The 21,603-nt window shown below is 50.8% G+C and overlaps 1 protein-coding gene across 8 annotated transcripts in view; it reads left to right on the top strand.

Annotated features, from left to right (window-relative positions):
• Nucleotides 1-21,603, top strand: part of NTRK3 (neurotrophic receptor tyrosine kinase 3) — a 426,694-nt gene that overhangs the window by 376,929 nt on the left and 28,162 nt on the right. For all 8 annotated transcript variants that reach the window (XR_004954339.1, XM_036231977.1, XM_036231978.1 and 5 more), the window contains 2 exons: nt 6,821-6,993; nt 9,905-10,148. Coding sequence is in view for 7 of the 8 variants with exons in the window: in XM_036231977.1 (XP_036087870.1) it covers nt 6,821-6,993; nt 9,905-10,148 (417 nt within the window). In the remaining variant the exon portion in view is untranslated. The remainder of the gene's footprint in view (nt 1-6,820; nt 6,994-9,904; nt 10,149-21,603) is intronic.

The raw sequence follows: 21,603 nt of genomic DNA on the forward strand, positions 1-21,603 counted from the left end.
AGGGTGTCGGGAGCCTTGCTCTAGGGCGCGGTGTGGGCACCGTGAGTGCAGCGAGCCGGCTGCTGAGGTCAGGCGTGAATTCTGCACGATGACCTGGGCCGGAAGCAGGAGATGTGCCCCCTGTGAAGACCCTCACTCAGGCCTCAGATGGGCCCCGTGCTGAGCGCCGAGGGTTCTGACCGACCACCCACTTGACGGCAGCTTCATGCCTCTGTGGCCTTCGGGTCTCTGTACTCAGAGTCCTGTGTGTCCGCAGGTCATCCGTCCATGGAGGGTCGATGGCCCCCAGGAGGGAATGCAGGCAGTGCTGTGGGGTGCAACCACAGCAGGGAACGGAGACCCAGCCCCGCCACTGGTTAGCTGTGTGACCTTTTGCAAGACACTTAACCCCTTTGGGCTACAGCTACTTAGCTCAGCCCACATAGTGGGTCCACAGCCAATGTGAATTGATGGTGGTGGCTATATTCCAATAATTTTTTTTTTTTTTTTTACAAAAGTAGGCATTGCCTGCCAACCGCTACTCTAGAAAATAAACAAGGAACTAGAATAGTGACCCCGTAAAAGGCTAACAATGATTATTGCTGGACATCCTGAGAATCAACTTGCTCAGTGGGTCTCCATAGACGTGGCTGGCCCAGTGAGGGAGGGTGACTTTAAATAGCTTGCACCAGGGCTGTGGAAGACTTCAAATTCTGTTCCTGAACTTGGAATCTGCACAGCCCTGACACTTTTAATTTATGGGGTGACATGAATCTACCGGGCGTTCCAGCACCCATCCAGGGACTGCTGAATGAACTGAACATTTTTGCACTTGGAGCAGGAAATGAAATGATGGCCTAAAACCCTGGGAAACGTCTCCTGCCGAGTGGCCCGGCCCTGGGGAGCCGTATCCAGACAGGTACCGCAGACAGCATCCTCATCCTTTTAAGGATGTTCCTTCTCTCCCAGCGTCTGGGAGCCTTGAGGGGCCGAGCACTCTGGAGTTTCCCACCCTTGGCAGCCCGGTGGACCCACCCATCCCCCAGCCCCCGGAGAAGACGTTTGCATCCCCCGGAGGACAGCCATGGAGTGACCTTTCCCTCCTCCTGTCCTCAGATTTCTCACTCCTTCCCGAAGGCTCCTTCTGGTTCTGTTTGTTTGCACATTGCTGCAGGGTAATTGTGGACTTTTCCGAAAACACATCGAAATGTAACCCCAAAATAGCTTTTCCCAAAATCGTAGCTTTAAATCGAGCCACAATAATTTTTTTTTTTTTGCCCAGCAGTCGCTGTCCTGAAGATGCTTGCATTCTTTTGGGGAGAAAAGGGATTACCCATGAAGGAAGTGGAGGGTGGGACCAGACGGGACATAGCTATGTATGTGTCATATGAGAGTGGCGTTAAGGTCACGTGATTTCATGAGATTTTTAAAAAATGGATGATGCTACTTTTAAATAGTCGTTTGACAAACAATACACTTGCTTACGAGATCTCAAAAGAGTCTGATCACCAAATAGCTAATAAGAATGCGAGAAAGGTTTCCAACTTAATGAATCGTCAGAAAAATGCCAGTTGAACGATATAAGGAGATCCCGCTGCCCACCAAGCAGAATGGCTAACGAGGAATGACAATGCCAAGTGTGGCAAGGGTGTGGGCAACTGAGGTCTCACACTCCGCTGGCAGGAATGGAAAGTGGTGGAATTGTTCTGAAAAACAGTTTGGTATTCTAGAACGTTAGTGTACTGCGTGACCCAGCACTTCCACTGCTAGGCCTGTCTTACACCCAGTAGATACTGGGGGGGTGGGGTGTGTGTGTGTGTGTGTGTGTGTGTGTGTGTGTGTGTCCTACCTACTTATCCACCCATCCACCCATCGTCCATCATCCATCTACCAAGAGACATGTCTAACAGTGTTCATTAAGCATTATTTATAACAGCTAAAATCTGGAAACAACCTCGATGTCCATCAATAGCAACATGGATAATAAACGTAGTCTATTCGTACATTGGGAAACCATTCAAGGAGCATGAATGAGCTACAACTATACGCAACAGTGTGGAAGAATCTCAGAAACACAACACTGGATGAAAAAGATAGACCCAGAAATGTGTATGATGCGATATGTATGATTCCACTTATTTAAAGTTAACAAGTAACACTAAACTTTAGTGTCAAGAGATTCATATTTAGGTAGTAAAAACTATTTTTAAAAATCAGGAACACAAATTCTGTAATCAGCACAGTACCTTTGGGGTGAGGGAGGGTATAGTGGAGGAGGCAGTTCATGAGGTAGGGCATTTCTGGGGGGTTGACAGTATTTTATTTTTTACTTCCATCGAGGCTCCAGTGGTATTGGTTTTGTGGTAAATCATTGTGCTCTAAAATATTTTTCTTTTAAGAGTCTACCATATTCTTAAAAATGTGCTTACGTTATTCATTCCACATTTATTGACCACCTACAATGTGCCTGATGCTGTATGAGTTACTGGGGATAGAGGATACATACAGACTAATGTAGCTCACACCTCAGAGTCATAGATTAGAGCCCAGAAGGGACATTTAAAGCAGAGGAAGTGATGACGATAACAGTGATGACGATGGTGGCAGTGATGATGACGCTGACAGCGGCATCCAACAGGGCTTGTAATGTGCCAGTTCCCACCGTAAGTGATGTGTGCAGATTAATGTGTCGTTCTCACAGTGACCGCCCGGAGTTGGCACTCTCACTTCCTGTTTTGCAGAAGAGTCTCTGAGGCACAGGGGAAGGGAAAGCAAGTCGCACAGGGCCCCACAGCTAATCCTCCACGGATGACAGAATGAGACACTCGTCCCCACTGGTCCAGTTTTCCCTCCGTCTCCCCACATTCTGTTCCGGGTGAACCTCAGCGTCTTTCAGAGTCATGGATGCTTCTTGTGGCTCTACCTAGCGTGCCGTGTCTCATCTGTGGAGGTTTTTGTTTTAACTTCAACGACCGTGTAATTTATTCCCAAGATATCTCATTGGGTCTTAATTTTATTCTTATCTTAATTTTATTTTCCCCTATTTCTGCTACATATTTCTTGTTTGTTTGTTTTTAAGTAATTGTTTCCTCACTCTCTTTGAGCATTTACTCAATTTAACATCTTTATCAGCCTATTCCTATAAAATTGATTTTATCTGCAGGAAGTTCGTGTTTTGGTTACTGACCATATTAATCCTTGGACTTAGCCTTGTATTTCTTCCAGTTTGCCTGAACCTCAGCTCTGGGTTCCCTTTGGGTTTGCAGAGCTGTTTTGTTTTTGTTTTGAATGTTCATGGTTTTCACTTTCAGTTACTTTAAATTGGAACAGGCACTTGAAACACTGGTGAAACCATCTGACTGCAGAATCTCAGAATTTTACTGTTTTTCTAATTTTTAAAAACAGGTTTTCTTCCCATTCTTAATACTTTTTAACCACTGACCTTCATTAGGTCTTCCTAAAGTATTTATTCTAGTTTTCGTAAAAACAACCCACTCTTTGCACTTATATATCATTGGCTGCCATGACATCTCATTACATTAAGCGATGGTATTAACAGATTTAACTGTCATGCATGAATTTGGGAGCAATGACAACTGAGTCTTGGTAAGCTCCTCCCTGGATGGAAGTGTTTCTCTGGGTATCCAGAGAGCCCTGAGCGTTCAGGGTTTAACGGACACCAGCCAGTAGGTTCAGAGGTAAAGGGCGGTTAATCTGCCTAGTCATGTGACCACAACTCAGTTGTTTTTTTGCTGAAGGATCTACCCTGACCCATAACTGAAAAGGAAGACGAAAGGTAGCAGAACCCCCAGGCGGGACAAGATGAAGCTTTGAAGGGATTCTGAGGGTGTCGGCAGCTGGTGAGAAGTCGAGATTTTTGCCATGTAGCCTGCTTCCTTCCCATCTCACCAAACAGCCCCTCGAAACCCAGGTCTTGGGGTGATCAGGAGAGCCGATGTATGGAAGGGAAGACTAGAAAGGGCGAAGTCCTCAAATTTGGCGGGGAAGGGGGAGAAGGAGCCAGGGAGGCGAGTTCCAGCTCCCCTCTTTGTTCTGTGGGTACCGCTTGACCCCCGGAATGACCTGGGTGTGCACCCCATGGAGGGGGGCAAGGCCGTCTCTGGGCCGATTTTCCTCCTGATTCTCCTGTCGCTTCTGTCCCAGTTGCCTCAGTCCCTGGGGACTGCGGTCACGTGGCAAGCCATTTGCTGCACAGGACCTTTTTCCAGTTTCCTAAGAACTTCAAGCTTGACCCAGGAGTTGGAAAACCCAGCAAAGGTGGAGAGAGAACTGGAAAATCTGCAAGTGGCAGCCCTTGCTTCGTGCCCCATCTCCTGAGTGAGGGGCTCCCATCTGCCTTGCAGCGTAGGGTGCCAGCCTTGGGGGACACCGGCGGGCACTGTGGGAGCCTGAGAACGGAAATACCCAGTGGCCGCCGTTGGCGCCAGGGGCCGTGTAAGAGAGTGATTTACGGAGATGGAGAGAGGCCATTTGTCAGGCCCCAAACGTGATCTACTTTTCCCTCATAAATCTAGCGTTCACATAAATCTTCATGTTTTCCCATCCCACCCATGCTGGGTTCCTTCCCCCGACCCCCATCGTGTTCTTCACGAAAATAAGTAAATCTCTGGAAGTCATCCTGGACCCACGGAGTTCAGGGCGACCGCGGGAGCTGGGTCACCGGGAGAAGCGCCCTCTCTCCAGGGCTCTGCCTTCTTCCGCAGCACGGCCTCGCCATTGTCTGTTCCGGTCGCTGGTGGACACACAGCAGCCTATCCCTTTGTGACTGGCGAGCGTCCCTCACGGGGCCCAGGCACTGTGCAGGCAGCCCACCCTCCTCACTGTTCCTGACCCTCGCCCCTGCCCGTTCCCGTCTTTTCACTTCCGTGCCCACCATTCCCTGGGGGACCCTCCGAGTGACTGATCCATCTGATAAAATTATCCAAGCAGGTGTGCTGGACGGCAGAGTCTCCTGGGCTCCAGACTCGAGCTGTTACTTCTTTTATGATCTTTGGCCAGCCACTCCCCTGTTCTGGACCTCAGAAATCTCGCCTGTGACTTGGGAAAGTGACACTGGATAATGTCCGGCCTTCCTCAGCAGCAGAGTCAGCCAGACGTGTGTGTGCGTGTGCGTGTGTGTGTGAAACCTCTAAATTTTGAAAATAATGAGAAGTATTGCTTGAAGTTAGAGGAGGGCTTGATCTCTGGCTGAGAGACCACAGCCCCCTCAATGGCCAGTGACCTGAAGACCAGAGGCTGGGGGACTGTCAAAGTCCCGTTTAACTCTAAGCTTCTGTCACTGAAGATGTGTGAATGTGAGCCGATTCCCGGACAGGGCTGGGCCTCGGTTTCTGCAGCTCCAGAAATTAGCAGGTGAAAGCAGATGACGTCCAGGGCCCTTTCCATGCTAAGAGCCCATCGTCTGATGTATGCTGATGACGATGGAGACGATGGGCCCCCGAGGTACCGCTTTGCGTAGTCGCGTTCCTGTGAGCCCAGCAGCCCTGTGGACTTCCGCTCGTGGCCACTGTAGTGGCAAGAGAGCACACTGTGGCTAGGAGGCCTCCCAGTGTCAGTACTATCTGCAGGGGAGGTCGGTCTACCTATGTCGCCAGGAAAGAAAGGCCAGGTGCCTGGCAGAGAGGATCCAAACCATGCAGTCTAGATTCTCGCTTTCCTGAACATGGCATGCGAACTCCACACTCACCCCCTCACTGCCTCCCGTGGTGTCTGGCCTGTCAAGGTTCCTAACCTGTTGTCTGGCCCCCCTCGCCTTCTGACTGCATGAGGGGTGGGGTGGGCAGGCTGGAGAAAGGTGTGAGCACACCTGCCTGGGCCCCTCCTCCTGCGGAAAGTGCCCTCCCCTTCCCAGCTCAGCATCTGTGGGGGCCACTGTCACCCCGTCCCTGTGACAGAGCCCTCTCCGAGGTCACTCAGATGAGCTCAGGGAGTTCCACTTTGCTCTCCGCACCCTCTCCTGGTGCCGGGAAAGCCACACACACAGCCCACACCCTGCCTGGCCATGGCTTTTCCTTTCATCTTCCTGGGACCTGGAGCCAAGTGGCCCGGTCCAGTGTTTTTCCCTCACACTGGGGTCTCCTATTCCCACTGGGGCTGAGTAGTGACATTTTGGGGGCCACCAGGCACCCGCCTTGCCATCCCTCCCTAGGACTTTGTGGTACTTTGCCCAGTCCGGTCCTGTTTACTGCCCCTCCCATGCCTACAGCCCAGCCTACCCCATGCCCAGTGCTTCCTCAGCCCCCTGCTGGGAGGACACAAGTGCCTTCTAGAAACCAAAGCGTTCTAATTTCTCCGCAAATATACACTCCTTCACCATCTAAAATCAAGGACTAGAAAGGGCAAGGAGACTTAAGTTGTCTGCCCGATGTCTAGTAGACTCTGGGCATAGGCTAGTTTACAAAGTTACACCAACGGGGGCAGTGGTTTCCCCAAGGTTTGCTTTAGCTGTGGGACTGTTTCTTCGAGGAAACTTAGGAGGCGTGGCCTTTATCAGCCTCCTCCCTCTGCCATTCATGCTTCTCTCGGACGGAGCCCAGGGCTCTGGGCCTGAGGTGCACTTCATCTGAAGTCATTGGCTGGTGGATGGGATGTGGGTGCTAGAATGTTGGCTGCCATTTCTGCAGGGATGAAAATAACAGGAGGAGGAAGGAGTCAGGCCTGGCCGCTGCGACCTAGCTTTAGGGTCTTTCAACCAGACTAAACCCTTACTCCTTGGGAACCAGCAGGGTCTTGATTATGGGACAACGTTTCTTCTCAGGAGGCGAACAAAAAGGCCTCTGCCCTCTGTTTGCAAAACAGCATTTGTCCTGCTCTGTTCCAGGCACTGAAGGACCCCACCCTGGCCGCCCGGAAGGATTTTCAGAGGGAGGCCGAGCTGCTCACCAACCTGCAGCATGAGCACATTGTCAAGTTCTACGGGGTGTGTGGTGATGGGGACCCCCTCATCATGGTCTTTGAATACATGAAGCATGGGGACCTGAACAAGTTCCTCAGGTAAGCCAGGGTTGCTGTCCCCAGCCCCCTTCCCGACCCAGTCCCACTGAAGCCCTGGGGTTCTCTCTGGAGCTGGAAGTTACATCACCCCTCTAAACGCTTGTGTCCGGGGATTAGAAATGAGAAGCAACCTTTTGTTCTTCTACACCTTACCTCCCGAGCGGCTGGATTCAGGCTTCTGGCCCGATTTTGGGGGGCGGGGGGAGGCATTGAGGATGCTGTGACAAGTAAGCGGAGCTCTTCTACCTGATCTAAGGTAGACCAAGAAGAGGAGCAGGGTCTGAATGAGAGGCTGCCAGCCTGATGGTCAGAATCAAGGTTCTAGGGCCACCCTCCCCCGGCGATGCGAATGGCTCCTCTGCTTCGTGTCTTGTGTGTCTCAGTGTTGCAGAGTCAGGCTGATACCTTGTACCTTTTCTGGAAACCTCGCCAGATGCTTTTCGATGGTGACTAGGAAGGCACGAGTTTTACAAACTGGTCAGGAGAGAGAAAGGGTTGACAAAAGTGGCAGATTTTGCTTGGATAAATTTAGAAATGTGCTGTCCAGTACAGTAACCACATGTGGCTATTTGGATTCAAATGCACGTTACTCGAAGTTATATAAAACATAAAAATCCATTCTGGTCTCACTCGCCATGTTTCGAATACGCAATAGCCACTGTGGCTGCTGCATTGGGCAGTGCAGCATGGGTGACCTTGCCATCGATAAAAAGTTCTAGCACTCTTTTCGGAAGATTGGGTTTGTTGTAAGAAGGGGTTCCCCAAGCCTGCAGCAAGATCGTTTGGAATGTGAGAGGCTGTCCCTGGAACTGGTAAGGGGCTGGAACCCCAGCCTGAAGATCTGCGCAGAGGGTCCGGGGAGATCTACACTCCCCAGGGAAGGCAGCATTTCCACCAGAGCAGGATTAGCACTTGTCCGCTTCCACGTCTGCCACCATGGAGTAGCGCCCACATGCGGAGGGGGCCGCCGTGCATGGGGGTCTGTGGCATTCAGGGTCCCGTGAAGCAGGCCGAACGCTCAGGCCCCAGAAACTGAGGGCCGGGTCTTTGCCACCTTCTGAATCCCACTGGATTCTACGCCGAGGATGAGATGCCCAGTGTTCAGAGGCGGGGCGTGGGAGAGTCTGGTGCACTCACCCGAACCCGACAAGCACCTTCTCGACATGGGGCGTTTGGCAGAGTGCTGTCCAGCTCGTGAGCCGCGGTTCCAAAGACAGCCCGAGAGGCATCGAAAGTCCTTGCGCTGTAGTTGAAAGCTCCCGAGCTGGGTCTCACAGTGCAATTTATTCCTTTCCGGGAGAACTCTGTCCTTATCAATAAGACACACTTGGGTTCACATCCCGAATTTGTCACATCTTAGAGATGTAACCTGGAACAAGTTATTAAATATCAGTTCTCTCCCGAGAAAATAAGGCTGTTAAGAACTTCACAGGTTTGTTGTCAAGACCGTTACATGACTATATTTCTATAATAGCTGGATGAGTTTTTCATGTAGCTAGGTGTTCACTAAATGGTAGCCACTAGTGAAGTTATCCCAATTCTTGTTTTATCAGAACTGTGACCCATGCTAGTTTCTCATCCAGGTGACACCCCTTCTCAGTACTCAGGGTCTTCCTCACTCAGACTTTTGTTGGAAGCAGTGCCATTAGACCCAAGTGCCACCAGCAGGGCTAAGGAGAGCTCCTGTGCCCATCGGGGCCACTGTCATGCTTCCAGTGTCAGCAAAGAGGAGGGGGGAGAGCAGACGCCCGCCCTGCTCCCATGTCTCCCGGTGGCTGGGTTTCAGGGGCGGGCCGCAGTGTTCTCCCCTGGGAGACAGCAGTGGGGCTTGCTGCTGGCCCCCCTTCCTGGGAGCTGGTGCAGTAACTCTCCTTGCTCCAGAGGGGTGAGGTCAGTAAGCCCCCAGGAGACAATAAAGTAACCATACTCATGTTTAATGGTGCCTCTCAGTGGAAATCGAAAAAGCAGTAAAACAGGCTGCGGCCCCACTGTACACCCGGGCTCCTCGGCCCACAACCTCATAAATAAGGGACCTGGGTGTGGTCACAGCTCCTTGGGCTTTCTGGGGAAAAGGGGAACACTGCAAGTGACCAAGAGGACAGGGCGAGGTGTTAGGATAACAAATCCAGACGTTGATTTGGGCTGGAGGGAGTGTTGGGGCTCCCCAGGGCTCTGCTTGAGGGCCACAGGGTCTCTTCATCGGGCCTTGCTACCAACAGAAGTCCCCTCCGTGCTGGGCAGTGTGGCCAAGCAGTTGGCCGAGTGGACTCAGGGGTCTCGCCACCCACTCTGGGAGCTGGCAGGAAATGCAAATGAATGAGCTCCTCCTAGCCAATCAGAATCCAGGGGGCAGAGCCTGGGAAGCTCTTAAAATCCCCTCTTGTTGTGCCTGGTTTCAGTCTGCCCCTGATCACTCCTGTGGTCACCCCAGGACCTCTGGGGACTCCGTGACTTCCGTCAGGTCATCCGACCACTCCTGCCTCAGTTTCCTTATCTCGAAATAAGGAAGAAGGGATGGGAGGATTAAGCGAGTTAATCTATTTAAGATCATTGGAACAGTGCATGGAACATAGCAAGGGTTGTGTAAGAGCTTATTGTTCTTTTATTAATTCTTCTATACTAAACCTGGAACTCCGGATGGCAATTAAATTTTAAAAGAGTAGGTTCATTTCCTGATGTGCTGGAGCATGTCTGCTGTCGTCTTAGCTGGGAATCTGGTGGTGGTGTTCTGCCCATCGCCGTACTCATGTCACATAATTCGAGGGAGATAGAAATGGACCATAGGCGGGCCAAAAAGGGCGGTTTCATTCACTTCTGTGGTGCGTTCAGAGAACAGGGCTTCAGGAAGGCCTTTGCCCTCGATCTCCCGAGCTCTCTCTGCCCCCTGTCTCCTCCCCTTCCCCTCCCACAGGGCCCACGGGCCAGATGCGATGATCCTTGTGGACGGGCAGCCACGCCAGGCGAAAGGCGAGCTGGGGCTCTCCCAAATGCTGCACATCGCCAGCCAGATCGCCTCGGGCATGGTGTATCTGGCCTCGCAGCACTTCGTGCACCGGGACCTGGCCACCAGGAACTGCCTGGTCGGAGCCAACCTGCTGGTGAAGATCGGAGACTTCGGCATGTCCAGGGATGTCTACAGCACTGACTACTACAGGGTAAGGCGACTTCTCCCGCTGCAGGGCTCCGTGGCAGAGCTGACCTCGCTTACATGTCTTCATTGTCGTCCATCCACCCTGTCACTCCGGCGCGCACACGTACACAGCCATGCCCATGCATACACTCGATGATTGTCCCTTGGCCTGGCCTGCATCCTGACATACCTGTTCCCTATTCTCCTCCCTCCATCGTGGGCGTTTAACTCAGCTGTATTGTTACATTGTAATGACATGTGCATTGTGTACTTGAATCATCAGTACTCATTCTTCATGCAGACAGATTACGTATATGTGTGTATATATATATACATACACACACACACACACGCACATGCACATACATCTTGGCACACACAAACTCAACTTGGTGCTACATTTTAGCACCTTTTTGCTCAACCACAACACATTGTATTCTCTGATATTTACTGCCAACCATGTAGGCTTGTTTTCCAAGGTAGATCTTGATGAGAGAAGCCAGAACCCAAAATAAAGTAGCAAACATGGTTAAAGTCTCGCCGAGCATAGTTATCCAAGGGGCTGAGGAAGAGTGAGGGCAGAAAGCACGTTATTGCTACCAACGCTGGAGAGAGAGGTGCAGGTCAGGAAACACTTTTCGTCGCATTCAGTTTGACCTCACGCAGTCCACTTTACATTGACAGGTGTCTCGTTTTGCTCCCAGAATTCCTTTTTCCTTTAGTCTTTGGGAATTTCCTTCCCACAGATCACTGAGTGGTTCTGACAGTTATGATTGCCAGGGAAAGGACAAGTGGGCATGAGTGTCATCGATCTCAAAAAAAGGGAAGTAGAGGTGCGACCTGAGATACAGCTGTGGAATAACTTCTGCAAACTAATTGGGAGGCAGATGGCACGAAAACATGGAGGGGTCACTTCATGGGCATTGAACGGGCAAGGCCTTTGGATCTGTGGTGTATGGAGAGGGTGGGACAGGATTTTGAAAGTCGAGAGGCTTGGTGGCAGTTCATCTCATCTTCTTTGTAGGGAGCGAATGATCCTGCTGTGAGTCGAAGAGCCCAGCCATGATGGCCTTTTGGGCCTGAGCGTGGCGGGCCAACGGGCTGGGAGTTTGGGGTTGGTGTCTGCAGAGCAGTTCTGTCTGAATGCCGCCGATGCCTCCGTCTCAGTGAGATGTGATTACTGGTCACTTAAGACACTACGTTTTAGCCATGGCCTGAAGAAAAATAGAATAGTCGAGAAATGCCCTTTGTAGTTAGAAAGTAATTTGTTCATGATGCGGGTGGTATATACCATTGTGAGGTTATGAAGCGCAGTCGACCGAACAGTGCACAGAGGAGGAGAGTATCCTGCAGCTTCCCCAGGCACCTGCCCTGTCCAGCATCCCCGGATATGGAGAAAGGAGCACGATGCAGCCGTAGCCGCAGACTGATGGCCGGGGCAGGCCTGCCAGGGAGTGTTCCAGCAGAGCCTGCCTTCAGCATCTAGGCCAGTCCCTTCAGTCATTTCTTAGAGGGGCATTGGTACAGTTACCAAGGGCCCGTGGGCCACCGATTTCTTGAGTCTAGCTGGAGCTGACACCGTTTAATTGCCTGTGCACTCTGTGTAGTGGGGCTTGCTGGCCTGTCTGACTGAGCTCAGATTTATATCAGTGTTGGTGAAAACAAGGGGTGGATCATTGTTTTTCCATGTGAGACAGACATTTGATTATGCCAGTCTGGTCCCTGCTGGCTTCACCGGGGTCTTGGGAGGCAATAGCCGGCCAAAATGTGTGCATACTCAGGTTTCAGACTTGCCTCAAGGAGCGCACTTAATGTGTTTCAATTCTGATTTAAAAGAGAGACAAAAACATATATGTGTGTGTGTGCATATACACATATATATGTGAATCACATCTTCGAGTGATGATGCGCTGTGTTAACAGCCGTGAACTGTTGCCCTGTACTCTTAGAAGAACTGCACGGAGTAAACCCATCTCATTTCTGTGGGCGCCAGAGCAGCCCGGAACTTTAGGAAGGGAGAGTGAGGTGCGGGAGGGAACTGTCCGCATGGCGTGCATCCGTCCGCAGTTGCTTTCCCGTGAATTCTAAGCCAGGTGTAAGCTGAGGCCAGCTGGCTCGAAAACACATGTCTTCAGTCCCAAGGAGTAGAAAATGAAAAACGGCAGCTACTGCGGTAAAAATGTAGTGTGCTGCTGGTCCCTGCACGGTCCCTCGACAGCGGGCGGGCACTATACCCTGCGGCTCCCAGACGTCTCAGCGAATGTCCCGGCGTATCCACAGCTCCCTCTCCCTGTCCGTAAGGCACAAGGCAGACGTTATTTGCCTGAGGTCACATTGTCAGTGATCCTTGGAGTCCCGTTATCCCGTATCAGGGTGACAAGGGGATTCTGTATGGGGGGCCCGATTTCACCTGTGTTCGTTCGCATCCTACCACCACCCTTAGCAGCCACGGGACCTCAGTGCACTTTCCCTGGCCTCTGTTTTATTTTCCCATTTTTCAGTCAAGCTGGAACATAGGCTCTCAGTGGGGTTATTTTGATGTTGAGCAAGTTAATTTGGGTCGAGAGCCTGGAATACACTACCTCCTGGGTAAACTATTGTTTATATTATCTTCCTTAGTCCCCTTCACACCCTAGGCAGGACAGCCCCGGCGATAATCTGATTTCCAGAGGTAATTCTTGAGTGGGTGAGAGGGACTGCCTGGCTGCTGGAAAACATACTGGGGTCATTGCCACCGCCCGAAGGAGTGAGGTCTTTAAGGCTCCAGCCTTCCTCAGGCTTCAGCTTAGAGAGAAATACTGGGTCCTAAGTACTTGGGTCAACGTTTACATGGTCCTGCTCATGAATTTTAGAGCTAAGTCCATGTTCAGGTGATTTATGAAAGATTTTTGTTGCCCTTGTTCAGTCCACCCGCTGAAGCTCTGGGGGAAAGCAGTGATTTATTAGCCACCCAGAACCCCGAAGGATTCCGTCTGCCCCTGGGACAGCTTTGCACCTCTCTGCTACCGTTGTCTACTGGGGTGGGAGTTTCCCGGTCTGATTAATTAAATGGTGCCAGCGAAATAGAGGTGGTTCAGGGGTGTGTGTGTGTGTGTGCGCGCGCGCGCGCACGTGCTTACTTGCCCAGTGTTGATTCAAGTGTGTAAATGAGGGCAGGGAGCGAGGTTGGGATAAACTCCTCCTTACATTCTTTCTTTTCCAGTTTTAATTTCTTAAAACAAAGAGGCAGCATCTGGCGCATGCGTGAGCGGAATGCAGACACTTTACAGAGGTGAAGGTGAAGTGCCTCACTTCCCGTTACACATCTAGAGAGAGAAAACACACGTCTCTGCACCAGACAGCCAGAGCCACCTGTCCTCTCTCCTTAAGACCAAGTCAGACGACAGGTGCCTTTGCCCCGTAAGGGTCACAGATGTGACGACGCTTCCGAGGCCGCCTCTGGCCAGGCGGGTGTCCGGCACCATTCTGCCTTTCTCAGAAGGTCGGACAACACTTGGAGCCTAGAGCTCAACTCTGAAATCAAAGAAAGTTTCGTGAGTCCCGGAGAGGGGGTGTCTGGGATTCCAGACAAGAGATGTTTCCAGAGGTTCTAGTTTGGAAAGGAGGCGACATGCGGAGACTCTGGTGGGTGGGGGTCGGAGGGGGTCGGCGCTCCGGTCCGACCGGGCCAGGACCGTGCCTTCCCACCCACCCCGCTGTCCTCTGTGCCCAGCACCGTCCCTGGGACTGTGCAGACACCCAGTGAAAATGTGACTGAGAAAACGAATGAAGTCAGAGCGGGAATTTGGAGTCAGGCAGGAAGTGGATTAGGCTGGACCAAGAGGAGCTTGGACAGGCAAACAGCTGCCCACCTGGGTACCACCTTCAGGGGTGATGCCTGGGCAGTGTCTGGGGACAGTGTCAGAGCAGGCGGGTACGTGGTGCTCTGAGTCAGGCTGGCTCGGTGGAAGTTGGGGTGGCGTCTTGGTAGGGAATGGAGCTGAGCGTCCAGGTGACAAGGAGGGAAAGTAAGCCAAAGTCTGAGCCGACACATGTGTGGGGGTCACACGGCGGATCCGGCAGCTGACAGCGAGGCCCCAGTTCCAAGCTGCAGATTCCAGGTCCGGGGTCCTGGGACTTCCTGGGAAGGGTGATGACAGTGACCCTCAGGGTGTGGGAACAGTTGAGAACAAGCTGATCTGGCTGGCAGAGTATCCGATTCTGTGGATGTCGTGACATGCCCATGATGCCGATGAATAAAAAGTGCCAACTCCTGAACCCACACCGGGCTCGAGTCTCCGCTCCTGTCATTCATGGCTGTGGGACCTCAGGCAAGTTGATTAACCTCTCTGTGTCCCTGGCTGCAAAATGGGCTGATAGCCCGAATCACGTGCATTTGCTGTCAAGATTAAGTGCTAATAAATATGAAATTCTTACAGTGATAAATGCTTAATAAATATTAATTACTAATACTGTCGTTGGAACTAAGATACAATCAGGTGCCTCCCCCAGTTCCAAAGTGTGCATCTGAACAGCACTTACGTGAGCGTGTTAGTGAAGGTAAGGCCACCTGCCGTAGCAGGGAAATGCAGACATGTGGGACGGCTCTGACACGCACGGAAGCCTCTTTCTAGGTCACGTAACAGTGTGAGCAGATGAACCTCGGCCACGTGGTCATTTAGGCCGGTGGAGCTCTACCCTCCCCTTTGTGCCCTGTCCCTGGTCACCCTAGGCTTCCATCCCCATCCTAGCCAGCCGGAAGGGAAGCCGGCATAAAGGAATGCCTCAGTCGGAAGTGAGGCCTGTCACGTTCCCTCATGGCACAAACCTCGTCGTGTGCCTGGTCTCGGCTCTGTAAGGCGGGCTGAGAAATGTCACAAAGCTGTGTCTCCAGGTATCGTAGCAGGCAGCTGGCACCCTCTGCCATGGTCTGGGTGAAGAAAACCCCTTTCTCTTCCTCCATCCCATTCCAGCGCGTGTCACCCCGGGTCCGATGATGCCCCGGGGAAGTTGGGACAGCTCACTCTCTCAGCTGAGGGCCCAGGGTCTTGGGAAATCCATGTGTCCTTCTTCTCTTCACCCCCGGGAGAGGGGGCCTGGTGCTGACCGGGAGATGCGGCCACAAGAGGGACATCCGGGCGGGCTCGGTGCTTTAGCGGCCTGAGCGTCCGCGGCAGGACTTGGTGTCATAATGCTCACACCTTAAGAGAATTTCAAAAAATGACTTACATGCTAAGACCTCTTAAGCTGCATAGAACTGCAGAGGGAACAAGCAGCGGGGAAGGTGTGGAGGATAGACTTGTGCTGATTGTCGGCGTTCTGGCCTCGTTTCCCTGATTAAAGCCAGAGGGTTTGCACACTAATGATCCACAGAGGGTCAGACCTTTTGAAATCCAAGTCTGCTGAGGGCCAGGGCCGCTGTTCAGGACACCTCGGTCTCGTCGCCAGCCCTGCCCACGTGGCCAGTTAGAGGCTTCACAGTAGGATTCTGGTTCTGTGGTCTCTTTGGGATTTCACCTTCTGTGAGGCTAAGTTCTGTGTGTAACGATAAGTGAGTCGTGGTAAGAAGACTTGGTTTCTTTAGGAGGGGGGCAGGGTCGACGGTACAAGAAGAAACCCAGGGTCGTCAAAAGCTTCGCCCCAGACCACAGCCGTTCAATACCCCAGCCCGTTTTCCCCCTCCTGATAAAACCAGAGAACAGACCAGTTTGGAAATGGGCTCTTTCCCACGATACCTGGATCTAGTTCAGCGACCAAAGTGCTTTCTGTTCCTCCCTCTTCTTCTCCTTTGAGATACTTCAGGTCATTGGCCAAACTCAGCCTGATGGGCAGAAGAACTACTGGGTGTCTCCTTTCTCGGTACTTTTTCCAGTGATGTGAATTCCCTGGATTCTTCCATCCATCTCTGTTCTTCCCGACCTCCAACCTTCCTAGACCATATCATACGTTATTCCAACGCAGTGGCGGTCCCAGGGACATCTACCTGCAACTTGGGCAGGAGTGAACGCGGTGTGGGGCCGGATGTTTTGAGCCATGGGACAGCAGTGTGGTGTGAAGATGTCTTGGGGAGGACCCGGTTCCTGGGAGGTTGATGTGCCCACAGTCAGACTCAAACAATAAAGTGAAAAAGTTACTTGGGGCATTTCCCCTAGGAATGCCAGTCCTGGCAAGTTCTTCCTGGGCTCCTGGCAACCTGTGGCCAACGTGGTGACTAGGATGCAGGACACGAGAAGCAGGAAGCCTGTGTGTTCGGTCCCCTCAGTGACTACTGATAGGAGACAAGGCTCTGTCCTACCGCGGACCTGCATTTGTCATATATAAAGGGATTGCTTCCTGTCTGTCATCTTCATTATCTTAACACTTACCTCTCACAGGTGCGGGCCACACTAATAGCATTTTCTGTCACTTCACAGAAACTTGGATTGAGTTTCATCTATAAATAACTCAATGGTTTATTGCTCCTTTTCCTGGATGGGGCTTAAAAGACTGGGTTCTGGTTCAGTGAATCACTTACTTTGGTGATATTGACTGTTCTCGATGCTCATCTAATGCCGTATTAGATGCACAGTTTCCAACACAATTTTTTTAAGCAGTAAAACCTTTTCTTCAAATGGAACCTTATAAAATAGATAGATAGAGACTGTCGGATGAATAGATAGGTGGGTGGATGGATGGATGGATGGGTAGATGGATAGGTGGATGAGTGGGTGGGTGGATACAAAGCTGTTCTAGTTGACATGAAAGACCCAGGGGCCATGGCCTTCGTCACCCCTCACCTGCCCCAGCCATGGGGTTCTTGCAGCAGTTTCGCGGAGGGACTTTCAAGCACCAGGTCCTGTTCAGTGGATTCCCCAGTTAAGATCTGGGGCAGCTGTTCAAGACACGGATGATAATGACATTGATGACAATGAGAATGGTAGCAACAGGGGCTCGGGACCTTGCGATTCCTCAGAAGCAAAGTCAGTGTTGGAGCCTTAGGACAAGTGACCCAGCTGGTGCGTTTGCTAACCCTTGTCCATGCTGGTTTATTTCCTCTCGTGTCAGATCTCCTAGTCTTCGAAAGGTCCATGTGTTGGGAAGAGGATTCAGCTCTACTCCCTGAGTATGTGCAAGCGTGAATACACCACAATCTGTATTCCTGAGGAAGTTAAATTTTCATGGGGAAGATGAAACAGGATGAGAACATGCAGCTCCACCAGAAGCCAGAGGGAGGCATAAAGGGTTTCCAGTTTCAGCCTGCTCAGAGGGCCACCTGGGGTCGTGAGGGGCGGGTTGGCATCAGTGGGGTGAATTTTAGGGGTGCTTTCCAGTCCGAGGGGTTAGCACGAGCAGAGGCATAGATGTGGCTTGGAGAGAGGCAAACAGAGACAGTGACCTGGAACAGCATATCACTCACGTGGTCATAGCCGAGAGGATGCGTGGAACCTGCACGGGAGGAAATGCTTGTCAGGGAAGGATGAGGACACCGCGCAGCCCTCGAAAAGCCGGCTGTTCCCACTTGCGTTGCCATGGATGGGCATGCAAGTGTTCTCCTTTGTTTTAGCGTGAGTGAGCTGGTATGTGAGGGCAAGTCACCGGGCACTGGCATGTAGGATAGACTGCCGGGAGCTGAGACCATGAGGGCAGGCCATGACGACCCGAGTCCAGGGGAGAGGTGACGAGGCGCCATGCTGCCTCGCAGCCCTGGGGGGTTGGGGGGGTATAGAAGAGAAGCCGTCAGGGTCGGTGGGGCCTGGAACGTGAACCGAAGTCCAGGGCCTGGGCACTCCAAGCCTCTTCAGTTTTGGATTGTAACCTCGAAAAAGAATAATAGTGAAATTGAGGTTCAGGATGGATTTTTTTTACAAATGCATCTTTTAGGCCACCTAGTCCATTCTCTATCCCTGGAGTGTTAGAAACAGATGAACAAATGCCACATCATTCAATTTTAAAGAAACATGAGGCTGGAAAGAGTCTTAAATGTCATCTATTTTGTCCCTGTGGCCCCAGGCAGAATAGCATCAAAACCGCCTCAGACAGATGGTTCGCTCGTTCTGTTCTGTGCATCTCTGGGAATTCCACAGGTTCCCCCTTCTTCCTCCCAGCTCTGATGAAGGAAAGGTATTACCTGTGAGAGAACTGCCTTTTCCTTTCTAATTCATAACACCTTTTAGAAGTGAGAAGTTCTCATTGGTGTCTAGCCAGAGTCCCACCTGCTGCAAGGGAAGTGTATTTCGTCTTATATCCTTCGTGGAGATAAACGTGATCGATACTACAGAACAGACGTTATAACATTCAGGAAAACGCTAAGAAGCTCCATGAGACCGAAACGGTCTGATGCGTTTCAGAGGTAATTGGTTGTCTTTTATGCATGGGATGTATCCTCAACTGATAGGGAAACAATGGCATAAAAATAGCTCCCTCTCTTGCTCTGTCAAAGAATGATGTCCTCTTTCTGAGAGACGTTTCCAGCGTGGTCTCCTAAATTTCATTTCTTGTCCCTATAATTTCGAAATCTGGCGGTTTTCCTTTGGCAGTTATGGTGGTGCAGGCCTGGGGTGGACACCAGGGTCGTCAGCCTTGTCTCCATGGGGACAGATGTTGGAAAATCAGACAGGGAGACATCCGTTCAGAAAATGGCGTAAGCACGTGAGGCCTGTTTAGAGTCGAGCTCATCCTCAAGAAAGGAGAGAAGGAAGTGTCAGAGGCCATTGAGTCATGTGCCGATTCACTCCGTCCCCCCTCCTCCTGTGCAGGGTGTGGTGGCAGCACCCCTTTGTCGCCTGACAGTGCCCTGTATTATAGTTAGATCCTGCGCAGGTTCCTCAAGTGTAAAAGGCCTTTCTTCCCCTCACCGGGCAAACTGAATATATAACATATAAAGATACATAAATTTCCATACAGAGATCTTCTTTACCCACTATAATTAAGATATTTGCATGTAAAGAGAACAGCATGTTCCTTGACTTCCTCCTCTAGGGAATTGTATTTCCTCATAATCCTCAAAACCCAAGACCTTGATCTGTCTGTGTCTAAACAGGAGGAGGAGACGGGACTGGGTCAATAGAGCATCTGAAATTCAGAATTTTAAACACAGTTATTATCCCTGCTTGTTCTTCTGGTTTAGCTAATCCCACAGGACAAAGGTGGAGGCGGGGTGGGGGAGTGGAGCGAGCATTACAGCGTCCTCTAATTCCGGAGGCAGGTAGCTGTTCTTTGAATCCTGAGCTTCTGTTTATGAGCTGTGGGACCTTAGGAAATTTTCTTAAATTCTCTAAGCCTGAGATCCTCATCTGAAAAAAAGAAATGAGAACAATTTCTTTTTTGTGTGAAGATTAAATCAGATAATGTATGCAAATTGTCTGGTACCTATTAGGCACTCAATAGATGGTAATTATTATTCTATGTAAGTGAATAAGGTAGAAATTATATGTAAGAAATTTTAAATAATTTTAAGTGACAAGCCAGGGTATTTCCCATGGTGGTCTTTGGTTCTGGGATACTAAAATCGAAAGGGAGAAGAGCCATATAATTGAGTCATGATGGTCTAGAAGCCTCTTAAGAGACCTGGGTAAATAATGAAGCCTCTCACTCCTCGGGATTCATGTAGACATTCGAATTGGTCTCTTGGAAGGCCAAGAAGAAAGAGAAAGCATTTCTAGCTGGCCTGAGGAAGAGCTTACCCATTAGAAGTTAGCCAGCTTCTGAGACCATGAATTCTACAGTAGACACACATCTTCAGAATTGGAGCCCCTTCCCTGGCCACTCCTCATCACACCAGAGAAAAGCCCAGGCTCATGTGCTTTCGAGCCTTGCAGATAAAGACAAGGCTGGATTGAGTCCAGTCCTCTCTCCGCTCTCTCGTAGCAGACACAGCACAGTGGTCGCTGCTCATTACTGCGCGTCACACGAGAGGAGGGATGGGTAAGAGCTTTGCGAGCACTTGGCTCGGGCGCTCTGGGCTTCATTGCCGCCACTGTTGATATTACCACCAGCAGAGTCAGCTTATAAGTGGTCATGTGCGTTCTGCAAAAATGAGTCAGGTTCATCGGTCCCCATGTCGATTGGCACGGGCGGTCAGCATGCCATCTCTCCTACCAGTCAATTACCGTGACGATTTTGGCTGGCCCTCCCTTGTGAATCATGCTCTTCAGCCTCTACAGCCAGGATGGACCTTTGATTGGCGGCCCAGTTTGTTCTTGGAGTTGGCCATTTCCTTACCCAAGGGGTGAGTCAAACCCCAGCTTCCCAATCTTTGTATTCATCCATCCATCTGTCCGTCCATCCATCCATCCATCCATCCATCCATCCATCCATGACGTCCTTGACTCATTCAGGAACATGCATGTCTTATAGCTCTACAGCATAAGTTCCTTTGAAGGCAGAGGAATCTATTCTATTTTTTTTCTTTATCACAGTGATTTTTCACATTAAAAAGTGCTTAATAAAAGTGCTTAATTTAAAAATATTTAACTTCATGCCAGGGGTTTGTAATGCTCAAGGAAGAATGCCCCTACTGGCCTAGGCATGTTTAAATGGATGCTCATAGGTGTCTACTTGCCAGACACCAACAGTCAATATGTGGGGACCCTGGGTAACTCCATCTAGATGATATTGTGGTGTCATCTAAGGGGAAACCCCTGGATCCGACTCCCCACCAAAGACCCAAACATCTGCTTGTCAGTGAGGAGGCCTGAGAGGATGTCATAATTAAAACACCCGTGAGACTGGAGTTAGCACCAGGACAGTTTATCGACGCTCACAGGGGATGAGATGATTCACAGGCTGTATGAAGAAAGCATTCACTCCCACTTTCCGTATGGGAAAGCGTACTCATATTGAGAAGGGAGCTGATGGAGGACGAAGTCAGAGCAACGGGGTCAGATGAGTCAAACGGTCAGGGACATCCAGCTAAGAAAAACTGGCACACCCATCTGATAACGGGGGTTCCTTGGCTTCCCAGTAAGTTCAGAAATACTCTGCATCTTTCAACTAAATCCTCCTCTCTCTCCTGACCAAAACCAGGAGAGGGACAAACATGGCCATCATTCCTCTTCCAGGCCTCTGTGACCAGCCAGGGACCCTTCTGAGGAACACAGTCCTTCATCTGTGTTGGTCAGGGTATAATCCAGCCATGGTGTCCTGGAAGCCACTCATGCTTCTTACATGCCCTTCCTTGGGTGTACATCCATTTTATGCCGATCTTAAGAGACTAATTGTATTTTCTTCATTTCCAAATACTTGAAAGTCACTTTTTTATTAGAGTCTCTTGCTTTCCATGTCACTAAATTGCCTTGGCCTTTGAAAAAGAAAATGACCCCATTGGTTGCATGTAAATCGAGTCACCTCGATGCCAGGTATCACATGCCCCAGGGATGGCAAGTCAATCACGTACCGATCCTGACTGACTGGTAGTGGGTGCCCAGGGGGGGTAATGAGGAGAACTTGGCCACTGCGTTTAGAATCGATAAAAAGGTGTGTTATGACCACCTGGCCACGTCTCCCGTGAGCATAAGGGGGTT

This window comes from Rousettus aegyptiacus, unplaced genomic scaffold (genome assembly GCF_014176215.1).
Source record: "Rousettus aegyptiacus isolate mRouAeg1 unplaced genomic scaffold, mRouAeg1.p scaffold_m13_p_14, whole genome shotgun sequence".
NCBI classification, from domain to species: domain Eukaryota; kingdom Metazoa; phylum Chordata; class Mammalia; order Chiroptera; family Pteropodidae; genus Rousettus; species Rousettus aegyptiacus.